At 37.9% G+C, this 21,185-nt stretch overlaps 2 protein-coding genes across 4 annotated transcripts; both read left to right on the top strand.

The window, feature by feature from the left end:
• The first annotated feature begins 142 nt into the window (after positions 1-142).
• hoxa9b (homeobox A9b) lies at positions 143-4,820 on the top strand. The gene is made up of 2 exons (XM_049026474.1): positions 143-2,950; positions 3,398-4,820. Exons 1-2 carry the CDS (start codon positions 2,407-2,409, stop codon positions 3,634-3,636), a joined length of 783 nt encoding a protein of 260 aa, XP_048882431.1. The 5' UTR covers positions 143-2,406; the 3' UTR covers positions 3,637-4,820.
• A 2,369-nt stretch (positions 4,821-7,189) lies between these two features.
• hoxa2b (homeobox A2b) lies at positions 7,190-20,788 on the top strand. 3 transcript variants are annotated; one of them, XM_049026666.1, is made up of 6 exons: positions 7,190-7,502; positions 11,907-11,981; positions 12,476-12,542; positions 13,015-13,233; positions 19,187-19,388; positions 19,831-20,788. In XM_049026666.1, the coding sequence occupies exons 4-6, from the start codon at positions 13,174-13,176 to the stop codon at positions 20,556-20,558; spliced, it is 990 nt and encodes a 329-aa protein (XP_048882623.1). In that variant the 5' UTR covers positions 7,190-7,502; positions 11,907-11,981; positions 12,476-12,542; positions 13,015-13,173; the 3' UTR covers positions 20,559-20,788. The 3 variants fall into 3 exon arrangements, with proteins under 3 accessions (XP_048882623.1, XP_048882624.1, XP_048882622.1); XM_049026667.1 differs by having other exon boundaries at positions 11,907-12,542; XM_049026665.1 differs by lacking the exons at positions 7,190-7,502; positions 11,907-11,981; positions 12,476-12,542; positions 13,015-13,233 and having other exon boundaries at positions 16,842-19,388.
• The last annotated feature ends 397 nt before the right edge of the window (positions 20,789-21,185 follow it).

Below are 21,185 nucleotides of genomic sequence, written 5' to 3'. Positions count from 1 at the left end.
AATTTATGTTGCTTTAATAAAGAAAATTCAGTTTAATGATGATCTTACATTTAATGTTTCTTTTTCATCATTGTTCGTTATGTATTTTCATACAGGCCCAGTGTTATGTAGCGTCTACGTTGTTTAAACAAGAGTAGTTTTTTTTTCGTTTGGTCTGTTGAACATTGATTTGTTAAATAAGCGGGAATATTTCAGTGTTACAAAGTGCGTTGGATTTCAATCAGCTCTAACAAGGATTTTCATTTATGCAGCAAAGCAGATGAATACCTGGCTGAGTCGTACTCAGCTCGGAAATTCTTAGATTTTGAATATGCCAATGTCTCGTGCGTGTAATATGGAAAGTGTTTCGTGTTATGCCAAGTAACTGTAATGTGAATACCGATTATGGCTCGATCGTTTTCTTTACATTCGATTTTAATACTCTTAAGATATCCATGTATTTTCATTTTCACCAATGAACGTTCCTTTTTTTATTGCCTGCACGAGAGGTATTTCTTTTCTTTTGGAATCAAGGGTACTGTCGAGTGACTTAGGTAGTTTCATGTTGTTTGGCTACAGTTCTTACCGCCACAACACGAAACTGTCTGAATTACTCCCAGTTCAACGCCACGACTATAGAAGTTATTAATGGATACCTTGAGCTCACAATCGTCTAAAAAAATGACGATTGATCGACTGTATACCGTGGTATATATTACTTACCTACAATTTAAAAGTTAGTGTGATTCCACCTTCTCCCATTTGCTTTTAATAGCTTAGATTCGTACCATTATTTTTTAAATATTCTGTGGATATTTGCAGCTGATTCCGATGCAGATTTACAAAATAGACTTTTAGTTCTGCCACCACGCAGTCGCACCACATTTGTAAATAAGCTGAGCATGGTCCTTAAAAAGGAACGAGGGGGGTGGGTTTGGAATTAGCTTGCTTTGGTTGTTGCGTGATTTAAAGAAGAGGTTTGCAAGGCCTAGGTTACGATCATTGCAGTCTCGACGAAGCCGAGCGAACAGCGACCTCAGTGGCTCCCGCTTAGAGATCCGGATGCATTTGCTGGCCACTAAGGTTAACATAAAAGAATGCTTTCCTGGCGATATTTAGATCAGTCTGTTGTCTGTCGGAGGATAATGAAACACGACCAGCATTAGGGCTGTAGCCGCCGCTTTTATTTTGTGATAGACAACGTTACGTGGTATGTATACGCGCCATATATATGCCACAGTTTTAACTAACTTTTTGCATCACTTGCCCATGTCTGTGCGCGCTGTCCTGCTTTTTAGATGGTCCTTTTGGTAGAAAAAATCCCCGTAGCAGTAAACAGGAAATAATCGTGGTCTTATAAAATGTGCAGACTATAAACAGTGACGGAATGGACGATAAAATGATGCTTAGGCGGATCGTACTTTTTCAAAGTGGGTTTGGTTACTAATGGCTAAAACCAAATTCTTAAATGTATCGCATTTTTTAAAAATTGAATTTAAAATGGAATTCGGTATTCAGTATAAATTTATATGCAACCGTACTTATTATGCCTGTACGTTGCCATAGCCATTTGTAGAATAATTATATAAAAAGGCCTATATGTTTTTTTTTAAACTACAAATTATAACTTCATTAAACTGAAGATACACGTAGTGACAAAAGTGAAGAAAATCGGAAAAGTTATTGTATATTACAGTATTTTTAAAATAATACAGGACAAGATAAATACTGTTCATTCCTACGTCCATAACGCATTTATTATACAATTTATAGAGGCATACACGCATAAAATATTCCTTATATTAATAAATATTTATTAGGACCTTGTCCACAGACCCAGTAGTGCATCTAGGCCTATTATTAATAGTAATAATAATTGTAATTTTGGATTTGGTAAATCAAGTGATGTTTTTATAGGAAAATGTGAATAGGCCCAGTTTTTACAGAACTACAGTAATGAATCACTTTTTGTTAGAGTAAATTTAACATGCTAGGCTTAAAAGAGGCATTTTGATTAAGTAGCCTATAAGTATCGGGTGGATGCCATTTTTTTGTATGAGAAAGATGGCAATCCTTGTACGCAGGTTTCTCCCGACTATTTCCAACGCACTTATCAATCCAGCAAAGGTGCATCTGATTCGGCATTATTAACACGCATGCATTTATTTTCTCAGATGTTTTGTTTCCATAAAATTATACGATTTTGCAAAAATGACAGCAAAACAAAGAACATCTCGAAATGAGGGAACAGATTTATTCTTATTGTTGTGCCTTGGGGTCACGTGCTGCCTCTGCCCAATCACAAAGCAGATAACGTTCAACTCCTGGCTAACCGCAGGTCCCACTGAGGCCAAGTAGATCCTGATTATTTTGTGTTGATAGTACAGTGCATTTTTCTGTGTTTTTGTGCGTGTCCATGTTTCTGCTATGTCAGCGTCAGGGGCATTAGGTTACTTTGGAGACAATCACACGGTTCCAGAGTCAGAGGACCTTTTGGTGCCCAGATACCATTCGAGTTCAGGGCTCCAGCATGCGAGGCAGCCCGTCCTGAATGACCACAGCGACCTCGATCCGTGCCAGTACCCAGCGAAAACATCTTCATTCGGCGCATCCTGGGCCCCAGTGCCTGACCAGCATCCAAGCAGCGTTTCCTCTATATACCAGCCGTACGCCGTTCCACAGGGCCAGACAGTCGGCTCTGAAGGAATATACATGAGATCATGGTTGTTGGAACCGACTACTGGATCGCTGCCTTTTACTGGACTACAGACGAATGGGCATTATCACGTCAAAGCTGAGCCTTTGCCCGAAGGAAGAGACTGCACTACGTTTGAATCGAATACGCTGGCTCTGTCTGATTTTTCAACGGGATTTTCCCGAGTCGTGACAGAAAAAATCCCCAGCGACAGCAATTCCTCCGAGCCAACTGAAGAGAGCGGTTCCACCGAGGAGAAGGTAGACATCGACTCCAGTGAGTACATCGTGCAAGTGCATTGGTTTTTAAAACGCTTTACTATATATATCTGAAATATTTCCGTCTAGCGCGTTACCAGAAATGTAGCTTAAACGATCATTTTAATGAAGTCATTGTAAACTTAAACCAAAGGAATCGTAGCGTTTTATGTTTATATCGTAACTAGAATACGTAGAAATTATATTTATTCGGTTGAAGAAGCATTTACTTTAGCCGACCGCGATATGCAAACCTTCACTGACATACTAGACTTTGTGACACTGGTTACCAATAACGGCATTTTAGGTTATGAGCAGTCAACATTATGAAAGGTGCCATTGCGTCATATAGGCCGTCGTTTGGCTATAAATAAAAATGTACGGTATTTTATTCATGTTAGCGTCAGAATTTACCATTAGAAGGCACTGGATTTGTTCTTTCATTTATCGATCCCCCTTTTTTCAGATAATCCTGCGTCCAACTGGCTTCACGCAAGGTCCACAAGAAAAAAGCGCTGTCCGTACTCTAAACACCAGACTTTGGAGCTGGAGAAAGAGTTTTTGTTTAACATGTATCTTACTCGAGACCGCAGATACGAAGTTGCAAGATGCCTAAATCTCACTGAAAGACAAGTTAAGATATGGTTTCAAAACCGTAGGATGAAGATGAAGAAAATCAATAAATGCCAACCAAAAGACGATTGATGCTACAAAATGGTGAAGAGCATACAATGGAAAATGAAGAACTGGCTATTAAATGGTATTTGCTTCATAAGCAAAATTTACAGATCTCTTTCCCAGCTAATAGGTTTCATGCGGTAAATTATTGAACTCGTCAAATTCTTCTGTATTTGATTTGTCTTATCTGTTTGTATTATATCGTTTGATATTGACCGTACCTTTGTGTTAGACTGTAAACTGTAAGCTTCGTTTTCAGGAATTCTGAAAAAGTCTGATACTAATTTTATTCTGTTAGTGATGTTGGTTGTTTTGTGTGACGAATGCATTATTTGTGTATTTACTATATTTAAATTTTTAATTTCCATTTGCAAATGAAACGGGTGCATGTGCTTCACTTGCGTCGATACAAATGCTTGCGTATTAAACGGAGACCCTTCCGAAGTAGATGCAACGGTTATATAGCCTCTTATATGTCGTTCAGCGGGCTAAAACTCAGTACGATATATATCAGCAATATAATCAGTTGCGCATATTATTTTTAGGCTTAGACTATATAAAATTTTAAAGTAGGGCATATATGTCTTGCGAAATATATTTTTGTGATTTGTGATAGGGTATTTGGTATGTATATTTTTTTTTCAACGTGAAATTGCCACGGTCATTATTATCATTATTATTCAGTATTAGTAATACTGGTAATATAATCTTAAGTAATAGTATGCCTAATGATAGCACTGTCAATAACAATAGCGGCTGTAGTATGCATTTTATTATTGTTATTATTATATCTGAATACCTGAAGGTAGTTATTTATTATTGTGAAACCTGTGAAACTGAAATGTTTATTTATTTTAAGAATAATTATTAAATAATGAACCAAAACGCAGCTGTGTCCTTCAAATGTAATGCCAGATTATCCTGCAATTATACAAAATATTATTAAAATAGTCTCCATTTTTTTCAGCATATTTTCAGCATAACATAATAATCAAAACGTATACGACAGTAATTATATTAATGTAGTAATATATTATTCTACTGGAATAAGTGTGTTATCTCCTATTCCGCTTGTGGGTTAAAGCGAACGAACTGCACATTCATTGCTGCACTTTTCAGAGATATTTCAATGATCAGGGAATACTTATGGAATACTAAAGGAACCAATAAACAAATTAGTAACAAATTAATAAAATAAAAGCAACTGCCAATTAGTTGGCGAATTTTTCCATCCTGAGTGAGCGTGAACGGGTCTGTGTTGCTCCTCGTTCATTTTGGCAAAGGACGTTGCTATAGTTGTATCTGCAGCAATAAAAGACAATCGCGGCTGTAACTGTTTATGGGGTGCAACAAGCTCGAGGGTGAGAGAGTAAAACACAAGAAAAACGCTGAATGCATGACAGTTGATTCAAAGGTTCCGGGAAAAAAAACGCAAAATTCTGTTTGACTTATATCGATTATGTAAACATTTAATTTATATTTTGAGTAATACGTTTCATAACAGGTTAATCAGATTGGGAAATAATAAGGTTATTTGGGGAGACGTATTTAAAAGTAAGAAATTAAAAATCAGCTTTGACATTACTTTGTGCAGGAAATCTTCACTGTACACAAATGTCTATATTAAGCTGAGTAATAATTTTCCACCTTTCGGACTTATTTTTCTAAATCCAGCGCTCCTCTGCGGATGACCCAAACTTCAAAGGCATGTCCTGCGATAGCGCAATAAATTGTGCGGTCTGCCATTCTGTCTGGAATTTCGCTTTTTATTGGTTTATGACTGTTCAGCCTCGAATAGGTTACTTTCAAAACGCGCATCCATTTGTTGTTCTACCTCTTTACACAAAAGGCAAGCGGAAATACCCCCATTTTATTAGAGTCTCTGTACATGGCCCCTTTCCTTCTTTGTTGTACCTGCTCTGGGAAAGTTTTAAATAAGGGCGATTCTTTGGACATTTTAGAATAGATCGAGTCACTCCTTTTTCGAACCTTCTCGTTTCTTGCTTCTGTAAGAGCTCTCCGTGTCCGTGCGTGCGTCACTCAGTGCGTAAATAAGTACCCAGCGATATCACGCATTCTAGTTCGATATTGTGCTACTCGGCATCCGTTGCAAGACTTTAACACTAACAGTCATATACAAAAAAAGGCACGTTCGTTAAAATCGACTATAACAATGACCAAACTCGTTTCATTCTGGTATTTCAAGAGATAACCGAGAGATGGCAGCAACGATTCGTAAAAAAAGGGTAAATATTTTTTAGGTTTTTGGAGAAACAAAAAGATATAGGTTAACGAATTATACCACAATTTCAGATTTTGTTTTACTACACGCAACGTAATTCGACAAAGGATGATAGATACTGACTGCGCGCTGCTTTATTCTGTCGAACAGTGAAATAGTCTAACTGTAGCGTCATTTTAAGACTGTAGGATATAGCTTCTTTACAAGGTGGCCTACAAAACTGCGTAGCATTGACACCAACCTTTTCTATTTATTCAGTCACCTGTCATAAAACGTGTATTACTAATGATGCAAATAGATCCTGTTATTATTATTAGTACTACTTTTAATTATAGACCCAACTCATCACCCATCATTCATTGTCTTTAGTTTAAGCAACATTGATACAAACGGTAAAAGGTGCGCATGCGTCTTCTTTATGCCACAAACAGCATACGGCAGACTCACATTATATTCGTGAGGCAAATACAAAATTTTTTATATAGGAATATGAAATACAAAGCGTACCAAAGTATAGCCAAAACATTTAGAATAAACCGTTAAATAAACCTTATTCAAAGAAAAACAGCAAAACCTTTTCTTACACAGGTGTGCTGTAAAATCTGAACGAAAACAGTTACGTGGAAATTGCCAGTCTACAATTAGATATGCCAATTAACACGTTCATTGTCCATTTTTTAAATATTACTTATTTCTAAACATAAATGTTGCTAATTACAAAAAGAAAATATATTTTTAGTTCATCGCTACTGGATATGGTAATCAAAAATAGATAAGTAGGCCTACATTATATTCGTGAATGTAGTATTTGAGCTGAAAAGCGCAGGTCTAGAAAATGTAGAGTTTAGAGTATTTATACGGTTGTAAGATGGAACTCAAGCTAGAGAAACAACATTTATTTCTGTTAAATCTGATTTTGTTTTTTGTCTGGGAATTATTTTTAAATACGTCACTTCAAAATTCTCTATCCCCATACTGACAAAATGTGCATTAAAAATAAAATATCTGATGAACATGATTTTCTGATCCATTCGTTTCTTTATTTTCCAAAAATGTTGACGTCGTGTGCAGTTTCTTCTACATTTTGCAACCTGCCCTTTCCAGTTTTTTAAACCACAAAACGATTGGTTTTTAATAGTCATGTGACCGAACCTCGCTTTTTTTAAAAAAAAAAAACTCCCCGTATACCCTACCGTTTATCGCGCGCAGTTCTGTCGTTTATCACGTTAACTCGTAAAAACAAAGTTTAATAGTTTTGCGAAGAAATTATTGAGCCAAACTACTAGTTTTGCTTGCTGTGTGAATAGACTGTTATATATATATAGTGGGGAAATTGCTTTTTAAAACTGTTGACCAAGCGCTCCTTCGCACTCAACCATACAGGGCACAGAGAGAGCATTATAAGCACGTACAGCGTGCTGCCCCCTCCTCCCCGTCTTTTTAGTGTCAACAGCCCAGGATATTATAGCTAGTGTTCTCTCTGTTCACCTCTGGCTACAATAGATACTTGGGAGCCAGTAATTGCATTTCTAATGTACTGAATAAAATAGTTTCTGCAGTTACCTAACTAGAGGCAGCTGTTACGAGCTCAGAAAGTACATCTCGCAGGTGGATCACAATTTCCGGATGTAGCCGTGCATGCGAATTTCAGGTAGGTTCATTGTTATAGCTTGAAGGCAGCCTGGCTGACAGAACGTTATTACTATAGACATTATGGTGTTAGTTCTTGCGTTGGTGGTTTTTGTTTCGAAGCGAAAGTGAGGATCATAAACCTTAATGGATAAGTCATAATTTCGATACCGATAAATTTACAGCATTTGTCTGACACACTGATTGCACTGCAGTACGTTAGGTAAAAAGCAGCGTACACGTCATTTCTATATATATATATAAACTTGCCACCAATTTAACAATTAGGAAAATATTCCTGATTAATTTAGACTTAAAAACTTAAATCCATTAAATAAATTTTAAACTCTAATGAAATAGCTGTACATAACTTGTATAAATGAACGAACTATAGAAATAACACAAAGTCACGATTTTGAGCAATACTCATACGTCCATGGGTTTGGAATATGTGACCCGCATAATTAGACCGAGCGAACGCGCCTAATGTGTATATGTGCTGAATGTGTTTACTTGTGATGAAATTTGGAAAACGCCTTAGTGAAGTATGGAATTTTAACAAAAAGTCGACACGGTAAAAAAACATATTTTTGGCTTAAGTCCAGTAGTCATCGTGAGAATTTTTTAATTATTCCAACCATCCAGTTTCACAACAGTTACAGGGGCAGTTATTTCAATAACTCAATGCATGATTAACGATTTTTTTGCGAAAGATAAACAAGCCCAAACATAATAACAAAAAATCATAAATCCTAAAAGACTAGTCTGGGGGGGGGGGCATAGGCCTACTTCGTTATCAAGTACTTAATATAGTTTTTTAATTAGCGAGTGTTTCCTGAAACCCTCAGTAACCAAAGAAATCTATTTTGTAATGTCGTTTGTACATTGACGAGTGAGCCGCCCCACTTGTTATTTTCTACGTCATTCTTTATTCTATTCCTTTAGGTACACGGGTCGCCCTAAATAGATATGAAAAAAACACACCGAGAGTCTTTTTTGGACAATGTAATTCTTAAAATTAGTCAGACAACAAACATTAGGCTATAGGCCGACAAGTTCATTATCTAAAATAGGTAATCAGCTGTGGAGTAAAACGATTGACAACTGCTGAATTATTAGTGTAGGCCTACATATTTCTTAACAGCCTTTTGCTAATTTCAGAGACGTGCGGTGGGAACAGTGGGAGCCACTAGCGGTATGAGCTGAAATCGAAATGTGATAGCTAAGGCTTGATCAGACATGGCCTTACAAAAGTATCTCTTACAAAAGGTATACTTAGCTAAGAACATTTCAGAGAACATCTTGGAACTTAAGGTAGAACTTACGAATGACGTATAGCGTTAAGAAGGTTTCGGAGAACAGATTTTTGTGTCTGTTCCTGTATTCTTGTTACTGATTGTCTGCACATATCGGTGAGTTGATTCATTAATAAAGTTGATGAAAAAAGAGCAAAAAATGTCAAGCAGAAATCGTGAGCTTCGATGCACATCGACGGCACATATGCAAGCTAATTGAGTAGGTATTTCCAGTAGGTGGCAGTACGGACTTTCAAAGATTACCGATCAATGACGAATGAGTAGAGGAATAATTGTTTTTTGTTGTAAGCAACTGTCTAAGGAGGGTAGGAGGTTCCCGTATGTCTAATTTTTCATACTGTCCTGACATTATACCGTGATGTATAGTATTTTAAAAAGCTGCACTATTCCGGCATTATGAAATCCTGGTGATAAGATTCTGGGTTTGGGGATGGCTAATTTTATCGTCTATCGCGGTATGCCATATTAACGTACTACGCCCCAAGCCTAGATTAAACACTTTAAAACTGTTGAGAAAATTTTACTCGTTTCCCTACGCTGTTTGTATTTGTTGCAATACATCTGCAATACAGGTAATTATAGCTCCTAAATTCCATAGTAAGGATGCTTCGTTCTTTTGGATGATGTCTCGCACCCTCGCCCAGAATCCTCTGTAGGATTCTATCTGTGAGCACGGACTCCTTGCACCATCATTGGGAAATTCCAGGAGATGAGCAGAGTGGCAGCAGCATGCCGGCCTCCGTAGCTGAATGCCATGATTTCGCGTTTCTGACGGGATCGCACACTCTCTTACCCGGCATCTCAACTCTGTTCTTCGCAAAGCAGAGCAGTAACATTGACATACCTTAGTACATATATAATGTACTGATTACTATGCCGATAGAAATTGTCACACTGACTGGTCCCAAACCAGTTTGTTCGGGTATGTAAATTAATATGAGTTGTTGAACTAAAATAGACAAATCTGGAGATTTTAATGTGCATTTTTATATGGCAGTTGTAGCTTAGTCTCTGTGTTGCACAAGCGCTAAGGGTTTTGATCCAGGAATCATTTAAATATAATTGTATTTACTGCAGGGGCATCGTTTTGCCTATTTTAGAATGTTTATTTTAAAATGCCCTACCCCCCATTTACATGTGCATCTATTGGTTTGATTCATGAATAGCTTTTTATATTATATATGTCTGCCATCAGCCCCCCCCCCCCCAAGTAAAGACTCAGCTCCCCTATCCATCCATCTCCAACTGTATGTCGATTCACTGTAATTATCAATATTTTACTTATTTTGTTTAATTTTTTTTTATTGGGGTAGGGATGGATGGGGTCATGTAATTGGAGTTAAAATGTTGATCATACAACAGAATCATACACTGAAATATATTTGAAAAATTATTGAAATATATCAAATAATTTCACAAGCTATAAAATGTGACTAACTAGAACAGTCTGGGCCCTGTTGTGCGTTGTACAAGACGTAATTTAATATGTAATACCAAGCCTGGGGTGCAGAATAGCCTGATCTAAATGGTCATTGTGACATTCACTTTCTGTTACACTTATTTTTAATTCGCAAGTTTTATACTGTTACCAATTATCGTGCCAATCATGAAGGTGCCCGAACTGGAATGAATTTTAATTTATTTCTCTTCACGTCACAATAGGAAGCCCCAAAATGAACGTCAAATGTATAGTGATCCAACCTTACGTGGTTTATCCGTACTTGACCGATCTTGTGTTCTCACATACCCGTTTGACATAATCTTCCATTGCCGAGGTACAGTTCCCTATTTAAATTTATCCTGTACCAAAGAACATACTTCTGTTCTTAGCATATAGCGTTTCTCCTAAGCACGAACTTGGAACGCAATGAGTCATTGGATTGTTCTTGTTGGCAAGTATAGGCTATGCCGTAATTACAGGATAAGTGTCAATACAGACAATTAAAGGTAATCAGCCATTTTGTAAAAATTCATGAAAATACACGAGATGGACCTTAACTTTCTAGAACTGGTAAGGGTACAGCGTTGCCAACTTTGGTCAACAGGCTGGCGTGAGATTTCCAATTTGAGACAAGTCTGCACAACCGTTTACATGCACGTAGCAGTTTTATTAATTCTCTATAGTCTGTAGGGTTTGCAAACCACCCGACGCTTTTGATGTAGCTAATTTTGGGTTTAGAATGTAATAATGTGGATTTGCCGTAGGATTTCTTGCGTGAGCATGAGTCAGAAAGCGTGATTGTCACGCCAGATGCGTGAGACTTGGCAGCCCTGAGGGTGCAGGTTTGGCAGATGGTCTAAAGTCCATTATTACTTGAATAGCTTAAAAGTATTATACTTAAACACCGTTGACTCAGATCGACAGCGCATGCGTGATTCAAATCCACGGTTGACTCCGATGGAGTAATGACAGATCCAGACGATGCATCCTTGGGCATTTGGGACTTTGCAAGAACGACGTTCGGGGATTTTTTTTACCGTCCTCCGCACTTCTGTTCCTGAGTATCTGAATTCTGAACTATTTCGGCAATTGAAGATGAAGTCAAACTGGCGCGCGAGAACAGTTAAGTGCGCGTATTGATAAGCACCTAAGCGAACCGCTGGCGGTTAAAGAAAATGGATGGATGGGTTTATGTATGTTCTCAAACATAGCATCCAAATACGCCAAATAATAAATCCGAAAATGTCTTAATAGGAACTATGATAAACATTTGATATATTTAGTAGTATTAGACTAACTGGCTTAGTCCTCTTCAGTATGACTCGGTATCTTAAACGGTTTGTATCTGCAAGATACATATAGCCAGATATAGACTAAAATATTAATATCTTTTCGCTGCACATATAAAATACTTTTCATTTGGACTTATACCTTTAGATTTCACTGGAGAAATCTTCAGATATATTACTGAAATGATCTATTCAATACTGCATTATTAAACTTCCATGGTGCTTAAGAGCTCTGTAAAATGGTTCTGAAAACGGCCCAGTTGAAGGCGGTCTCTGACGCTCGTCATTGCTGGTAAGGAGAAGAGCCGAGTCGTTTACGCTTTGTCAGGCCATAGATGATAACATAGCGCTGAAATAATTGTTTCCATCCTCCACTGCAGGAAATACATAAAATGAGCAATATGACATTCCAACAATATGAGGCTGACACAAATGACGGGACAGAAGACATCGAGGTAGACTATCAACTACACCGCCCTGAAGAAAACCGGCACGTTTTCCTGGGACTCTGTTTCCATCGATTAATGTGATATTTGCACAATCTAAATAAATGAATAAATCTAATATAAAATTCAATTGTATAATTCTAGCTTAAAACTTTGAAAAAGGTAACATAAAAGTACCGGGATCCATGACTGAAACAGCTGTATTCAGTGAGGGGTCTATTCTCACTCTTGAGTCCAAAAAGCACGTTCTCCAGTCCCATTTATTGCAAATAAGCCACAACAGACAATCAATTAGTACAATAAGATATGCGTTAATTTCTTCAGTTGTTTTTTTCACTGATTAACTATCCCAGAGGCAAACTCGACATTTTAGAGAATAATATAGGCCCAATGCGAGTCTGCCGTCAACCTGATTTTAGAAATCAAAAACAAATGTTCGTGAGAATGACTCATATTTGTTCGAATCCACATACTTGGCCTGTTTTCCTTTCACATCCACCCAGTCAGTGTCGGTCAGTTGAAGCACATCAAGACGAAGGAGTGTTCTTTCCCACTCTCGTAAGAGCGCAGGTAGGTCCTACATAGAAACGCACTACTTCCTTTGAACTTATTTTTAAAACTCATATTAAGTGCAACAATTACTTTTTAATCGACTAGTAGTTTAGCCTAATTGATTCGCGTGCTAGGCGTGTTGACAAGCAGATGACACTATACCTAATGGTAATATAAATGTCTGTACTTATATATTTCTATATACTAGGCCTATTATGTTTTACAATTCTTATACAATTATTTGAATTATTATGACATGCGTCTGTGTTGTAACATTTACTTCTAAATGTGTAATAAATGTAGAAAGTTTCGTTTTCTTATATGTTCGGCTTTCTGAACACTGCAATATTCCGTTTGGCCATGTAGAGGCGCGTGACTTGACACAGCCCTCCAGAGCACCTGCCTTAAGTTAATTAGTGAATTAATAAAAACAATCCTTTAAAAGATGTTCGCAAATGGATTCCAGCCATCTCTTTCCTGTAACTTTCAGGGTCCGGAGCCTATGGGCACAAGGCAGGGAACAGCCCAGGATGGGGCGCCAAGCCATCACAGTGCCCGCGAGTTCACGCACACAATTTGATAATTCCAGTTAACTTCAGCTTGATTTTGGACTGCGGGGGTTACCGAAGTAGCGAGAGAAAACTCCAGGATGAGACGAGGAGGGCACACGAATTCCATACACGGAGCCAGAGCGGAGACTCGAACCAAGGTCCAGTATAATTAAAGCCAACACTGCTATGCACTGCCCTGCGGATGTTATATACCATAATGATAAATAAAATAACTGAAACAATTCTCATTGCGCTCAATATACGGTTATAATCGACAAAACGTAGCGCTGTTGAGCTGAATATACCTTATTAATCTAATAAAACATGTCTGTTATACTATCGATCTAAATGTAAACGTTTTGAAATAGTAATTAATAGAACTTCACGGTGGTGTCATGTGACCATGTTAACAAAATTTTATACCTCAAAAACTAAAGCAGCACAAACGACTGAGACCGTTTTGGTTCAAATCACACGCAAATGTTGGGGCGAAACTCCACAGTTGTGATTTCACCACGTAAACAAACATTTATTATTTTGCCAGCCTAGGTCTCAAGACTATCATGCTTTTGACCTCTAGTTGACTTTAACGTTTTCCCTGTTCTTTCACAAACAGCATTTCCCTCAGACACCAAAGCAGCACAAACGACTGAGACCGGTTTGGTTAAAACCTGAAACACAGGGTGGCGGGGGTCTTCACGCAGGGGGTTTTCACGCAGGGGGTCTTCAGTGAAAACAGCATGTGTGTGTGCCTGTGTGTGTGTGTATAGGCCTACTACTGAAATACTCTAGCATTATTCTGACTACAGTTGCGAGTATCGATCAAACACTTTTATCATGACAAGAATATAATTTTATTAGAATCCTGACAAGTAAATTGTTGTATTTCTCCGTCCTTAGGGGACCTGTTCCGTTATTTGTGCAAATATCGCGGTAAGGCCGTGTGTTGTGTAATGTGACATTCGGAAAAACAATGTCCCCTCACTAAATCTACCAGTAAGACGAGGAAGTCTAACCCAACTAGCGCCGAATACGAGGAAACGAGATCGGCTGCAAATGTGCGGCTCGCAGCGGTGACCCGTTAAGCGAAGCACACGCTTTTAATCACAAATCAACAACAATGTGCTTCGTCTCAGGTCCAGACTCCGTGAAGTTTCCCTAGCAAATGAGCTCCCATCAACTGTGCCGCGAAACTAAGAAGATTTAAACACAAATTGCTCCTCGAGATAAGGGCTCATCTGGATATTCCCGAGAGCCGCCCTGCACCGTCTCCCAAGGTGTATTTTACGCAACTTGTTTGCATCGATTACACGGGAGGTAGAAATAATGTCCCAACAGAAAATCTGTGCAGCTTTTTAATAGCAGTACACCCGCTCTAATTTTAATGACATTTAGTAGACATTTAGTAGACCAAGGATGCAAAACATTATAAACACAAAATAGGCCTACATAAATAAAACAAAATACCCCGAATGGGATTCACTTAAATTCTCCCGGTATTCACATACACAATTCCTTACACTAACGCCCACGTAAACACACAACTGCTGGGCAAAGGTCTGGTATAGACAAGTCATCAGTACATTTAGTCAGCTATAGCCTACACAGAACGCTAGTAACAGCACTAGAGTTGCATAAGCACTGTAATGGTTGTGATAAATCCTAAAACAAACATACGATACGATGTTGAAGAAGATGCCACGTGGGATAGAGTATTAGCTGATTTAAAAGGGCGCTGCTTATTTTTATTTATTTATTTATTTTGCTTAGGCTGCCTCTGACAGAAAGCATGGTCTTGTAAATTAAGAGTTATACCTCTAAAGATCCGTGTAAAATTAGAGACAGCATACTGCAAACATATAACACACCTACGGGCAAATAACATTAAATAAATACTTAGATACATGTACTCGACACTTTATAAACTCAGCTATACCAGAAATGTATATGCTTAGGTAACCCAATATAAAGAATCTCAACACTATCATTAAACAATCCGAGAATGCGGCATGGTTTTACATATTAAACAGAACCAAAAACTACATGATTTATCATAAAACATCTTCGGCTTAACGGAAAAAATATGCAAAATTCGACACGGCATCCTGCATGCGGATAAAAAAAATAAAAGCCAAATATGCTTCTTCCAGATAAGCATGATGAAGAAAGAAAGCATCGCAAAGTACAGGATTGCATCTCCGGGAATCCCTTGAAGTTCAGCAGTACATAGCCAGGCAGGTTCTTAACTATGGGTTCACTGGTTGGAAGAATTTAAAAATGTACTCAATTCATCCATTTATCCAACTATCAGAGCAAGACTTCAATGCAACTACGTCATGTCCGGCACCCCCAAGAGGCATATAAGCAAACTTCCTGTCTTTCCCAAAGGAATGTGCAGTGTAGAGAACGGCGCATATTGTCCTTAAAACAAAGAGCAAAATCTTCATGCAGTCCAACATATTGTACATTGTATTACGTCCATCAAACAAGCATCAGCGAGATTTTTCTTTTCGGATACATTGACATGATATTGCGGTAGCATGCTTTCTTGATACATTATTTTTTTGGGTATGGCTCTTTTCTCCCACCCCCAAAGGTTAAGGGTCCGAATCCTGGCTCCGTTTGCCTTTGTTCTTTGGCATGTTGTCCCCGCGTGGTACAGGTTTCCACTGTAGGCTATTGCCAATTTCCTCCCATTCCAAAAACATGCAGTTCATTTAAACATTTGAGTTTCATCCCGTCTAGGGTGTCTCTCTACGACCGTGGCCATTATAAACAGTTGTTAGATGGATGGCTGGATAGACATTGCAATGTATCAGTGGGCGGAAACCTGGGACTATGAGGACGGCGCCACACAAGAAGACTTCATTAATTGTTTTACACCACGTGACATGTAAAGCAGTTTAGCTCATTTGAACAAAATCAGGACTCGGGGTTTTGGTGATCTTCTTCAAAACGAAATACCTTTATGAAGTACCCTGCGTTTCAAAGTATATGCTTGAAATGCCTTATATTAAACTTTGGCCGAACTTGTGCGCTCACAGTTGTAAGCTGCTGCGGAGAAACCCGTCAAACAAACAAAAAAAAGGATCACCGAAAATGTATTTTTTTTTAGATCAATTTAAATATTGCTTAGAGGACCTGTAAACACGTGAGGTTATATAACTTCAAAATACATAATTTATACATTAATTCAATATATACGTTACACATTATTTGAAGTTCATATAAACATTTTAAAGTATGTAAACGGTAAATCTGTACAGCTGATTTTTGTGCATGTCATTAGTTTGCATACTTGAAAATGTCACATGAACTTGAATTAAAAGCATTCTGAACTTGGTTTATAGACAGATGTTCTAATATATATATCCTATGATACGGCATTATATGTACATCGCTTCTCTTAACAGCGGGACAATCGTAATCGTGATATATTCAACGCACGATTTCAAACCAAGTCAAACCATTCTTGTGTCTTTCGATGTTGAACAGAAATAATGCAAAATTATTTTGCAACGTTTAACAGCTCGCATATATTTGCATGAAAATACATTAAGTTATTATATTAGGTCTAATACTAATATAGTGTTAATCAAAATTCCAATTGAAATACACACAGATGACAGATGACAACGTGTTATTACAAACACACTTGACCACCTTTGATCAAATATATATATATATATATATATATATATATATATATATATATATATATATATATATATTAGATATAGTGTTTTAAAACCGTGTGAAACAGCACTACATTCGAATAATTGGATTTCATGAAAGAGAGCTTCATTCTCTTCCATCAACAGACTTAAAAAGCATTTCATTACAAATATATAACATTTTATCATTGGTTTTCTTAGACTCTTGCGTATGTTTGCACAGTTACGCTCCATAGACTTGTGAAAACATCCATTCCAACATTAAACTAAACGACCTGGGCCTTCAGACGTTCAATGAAAATATGTATTATTTATACATTAGTGTCTAAATATATTTATAGGTAATAAATAGCCCCATATTACTTATTTTTTTCGGAAAATTAGTGCAGTGAAATAGGCTAATATTAGTTTATATTAAAGTTGATTAGTTGATGTAAGGTTCTTGTCCAGATCGACAGCGATTGTTTCACAAATGGAGTTCGTGGGCTACTGAAATATCTATCGTTTATATTTTATCTTGCCCTGATGTATAATTTTGAGAAATAAACAATTTTGTATTTAGTTTAAATATACTTACGTTTTCTGTCTGATTTTCTGAGAGCTTTTTCGAGAAAGCATTTCTTCTCTGATTCAATTCTAGCCGGAACACGAAAGTCAAGCTGATACACGTTGCTTTTGTCTGTTATTGAAATACGTTGATGTTTATGTGACACACTAAAATAAACGAACCCATTCTACGGAATAAATTGAGTTCCTGTCGTTATATTCTAACACTTGGGGGAAAGACACAGTTTTGTTCTAAGATAGAAAACGCGTTGGAGTGAGCTGAATTTTTGCATAATACCGACACCCACTCGTTTCCCGCTCACAGAGGTAGTATCTAATTGCAAAACCATTGCTTTTTTTAAAAACAATTGAATCTGGGCTAAAGGCACAGTAAGCGCTATACTAAGTATGAAACGTTAATCAGTTTTAAATACACGTTTGTAACTCACCGAATGCACATAGCCAGAACAACATACACATTAAAGCATTGAAACATTTATATTTTAGGTATGAAGCCTGCATTCAGTTAAATGTAGCTCTCCTCAGCTTTGGCCGGCTGCTTCACATTTAAGACGGCGAATGTTTAAATGCGGTCTCGGGGCACTAAGCTGTCAGACCTTTTGGCTAGCAAGATTGATAGCTACCCTTCCAGTCCTCTTTGTTTGCAAGACAAGCAGTAAAAGAAGAACGGCCTACTAAACTTTCTTAGTTTAAAATATATATATATGCAGATACAGCGTAAGCCTATGTAACAATTATATTAAGAATTTTCCAATTGTCGTAGAATTGTCGTAGTTTTAAAAGGTGAAGATCTTATTCAACCATTCAATATATTTTAATATTAAATCATAATAGGTTATATGTTTACCAATCATCTGTAATTCCCCATATGATCAGGAGTGATGCCCGGATCCAAAGATCAGTCATGCTTAGTCCTCGGTGTTACTGTTAAATAAACAAATATTTAGGCCTATATCTGAGCGTAATTATATGCATTGTTTTCCGTTATTAATATGGAAGCCTATAAAATATTGTACGACGCAAAAACAATTATATATAGATCGTGATAGAACTAGAAATTCTATGTGTCTATTTTAGCATTATTGGAAATATTAAACCGACTAAAATATTGCTCTTGTGTATACATGTTCATGAGTATGTGGCTTTTTATGTCTCAGTGGGGGGTGGGGATGGGGGAGGCAGGGTGGATTCCTTCCCTCCCCAGCAGGCTTGGATTGTTCGGATTTTCTGTCAGAACATTTAAGATTAATGGCTTACTCTGTTAATGACTGCCGGCGTAAGACGTAGGTGCTGCCGTGATTTGTGAGGTGCGGATAGCATTCTGATGTTCACGGACAATGCAAGAAACGCGGAGTGGCTGCGCACAGAGTGATATTAAAATATTATGCAGAATGCTGAAACAAACCAATTGAGAGTATAAATAAAAGTCTCCCGTCGGAATTAGGCGTTTGATACGGACTTTTTGGATCGATCAAGCACACGGTGGCCTCTTTTGATTAAAGCCCAAATTGCCATTGGACAGAGGTAATCATGTGACGAGCATTTCGGTCTAATTTCAACCTTGTCTCCATCAATGCAATAGTTTAACAGCGGCACCATCCCAATTCAGCTGTAAACATCGAATTGGATAAATGAGGTTTTAAATATTTCTATTTCTGCAATAAATTTAAGGTAATTGGGGACTTTACAAATCTGTAACGGTGAGGAGATGAATTACGAATTTGAGCAGGAGAGCGGTTTTATCAACAGTCAACCGTCGCTTGCTGAGTGCCTGACGTCTCTCCCCCCTGTCAGTGATTCATTTCAGAGTTCATCAATCAAGAGCTCGACGCTTTCACTCTCCACGCTCATTCCTCCTCCTTTTGAGCAGACCATTCCCAGCTTAAACGCCGGCAGTCATCCCCGCCACGACCGGCCCAAACAGAGCCTCCATGGCTGCAGCCCCTTGCCGGCCGCATCCCTTCCCCCGGAGTATCCGTGGATGAAAGAGAAAAAAACCACCAAGAAGAATCCAATTTCCGCGTCTGGTACAACTGCCGTCGAGTCCGGACCGGTTTGCTTTTCTCTAAAAGGTAGGAGAGGCGTTGTATACCGTGGATTCTATGACTGACACTATATGTTTATGATGCTCGTGCAACTGATACAATTAAATGACTGTTCACCATTTTATGACAAATAATAAGAACATAAAGATTAAATCATATTATTTTCTGTACAGTATTTCCCGGTAGTTTAGTTCCAGAGGGTTGGCATGTGTACAGTCATAAATTTCTATTAGTGAAGCTGCCGCTGGCTCATTCATTACGGCTGTGTCCAGGCTGGTCAACCTCTGTATCGGTTTCAGATTCTAGCTAAACAATACTGTTTTAATCCTTTGCTGGAATTTACCATACAATTGCAATCGGTTCCATTTCCCCATGGCAGTACATTGTAGCGTACATTGTATTTTGAGCTAGCGTGATACATTTTTATATCAATAGTAGTGTGTCACGGAAACATTTGTTTGTTATTTAGATGCAAACGACATTGCCGAGAATAGCAGCGCGGCATCTCGCAGATTGAGGACTGCATACACCAACACGCAACTCCTGGAGCTGGAGAAAGAATTTCATTTCAACAAGTATTTATGCAGACCCAGGAGGGTAGAGATCGCAGCTTCTTTGGATTTAACTGAAAGGCAGGTTAAAGTCTGGTTTCAGAATAGGAGGATGAAACACAAGCGACAGACGCAATGCAAGGAGAACCATAATCTGGACGGGAGACTCATTCGGGCAGAAGAGGCAGGAAACACTGGGAAGTCAGTACTGGAACAGACCATAAACAATGTCTCCGGTGCTCTTTTGGAAAGTGAGGACTGCTTGTTTGATGAAAACAACGATTCTCCTGATATTCCCCGAGATATACACGCTGGAGATTACCAGAGCTTTATCCACTCGCCTTTAAACAGCAGTGACAAAAATCTGAAACATTTCTCGAACCAATCACCTTCCGGCCAAGTGTGTATCTCGACCATGGGATCAGGGAGCTCGTCCGACATGGACAACTGCAGCTCCCCGGCCCTGGATGTCTCTCCTTTTCAGGACTTGCAAATTTTCTCGCCAGATTCATGCCTTCGCCTTTCAAATTCCATGTCCCCCAGTTTGTCAAAATCTCTGGATGGCTCTGTGGACATATCCAAAGACAGCTTAGATTTTTTCTCGGACACACTTACAGCTATCAATATGCAACAAATGGATTATTAAATCACGTAGAATCATTCCTGTCAATTCTAAAGTACACATTAACTCGTTGGCTAGAAAAATTCTCTTGTAATTTTATTTATTACGTTGTTTATTAATGAAAACGATATGAGGTAAGTTTGAATTAAAATCGTTACACCTGGAAAGGGTAGAGATACAAAACCACGAGCGTATAATTTTGTATATTAGAAAGACTGTTAATATTTTACAATAAAATTTCACAGCTTTCAAAACTTTGAAACAATAGACTCATCAGTCCTATTTAAAACTACATAAAACTACATGCATACGCAGTGATATTTGTCGCGATCTTCTTGTTTTATTAGTCTGCATTTAAAGTTTTAGATAATGCCCTGACCAGATATTTTCATTTCTATCGGGTGCATGAGGATTGACTGTGCAAATTGTTTAAGAATATAATTTCAAGTAGTTGGCCTGTTAACGAAAAAGACCCTCTTAGTTAAAAACACACGCCAAACACAACAGTATGTTAAAGTATCAGCTTATTTGCAGAATTTAAAATTGTGCTGTAAAAATGCACTCAAGAAATTTTTATGACTTCTAAAATTTATTAATACTGTTCTCTATTATGGGCGACCAAACATTCCGTTAAGAAACATTACGTTTCAG

The sequence above is a fragment of the Brienomyrus brachyistius genome, chromosome 9, assembly GCF_023856365.1.
Source record: "Brienomyrus brachyistius isolate T26 chromosome 9, BBRACH_0.4, whole genome shotgun sequence".
Taxonomy (NCBI): Eukaryota; Metazoa; Chordata; class Actinopteri; order Osteoglossiformes; family Mormyridae; genus Brienomyrus; species Brienomyrus brachyistius.
This window is presented reverse-complemented; position numbering and strand designations above follow the sequence as displayed.

Excerpts from the sequence above, each read along its gene's own strand:
- hoxa9b (XM_049026474.1), top strand. The coding sequence starts at position 2,407 with ATGTCAGCGTCAGGGGCATTAGGTTACTTTGGAGACAATCACACGGTT. Across the intron at positions 2,951-3,397 it reads GAAGGTAGACATCGACTCCA|ATAATCCTGCGTCCAACTGG; the intron begins GTGAGTACATCG and ends CCCTTTTTTCAG.
- hoxa2b (XM_049026665.1), top strand. The coding sequence starts at position 19,025 with ATGAATTACGAATTTGAGCAGGAGAGCGGTTTTATCAACAGTCAACCG. Across the intron at positions 19,389-19,830 it reads GGTTTGCTTTTCTCTAAAAG|ATGCAAACGACATTGCCGAG; the intron begins GTAGGAGAGGCG and ends TTTGTTATTTAG.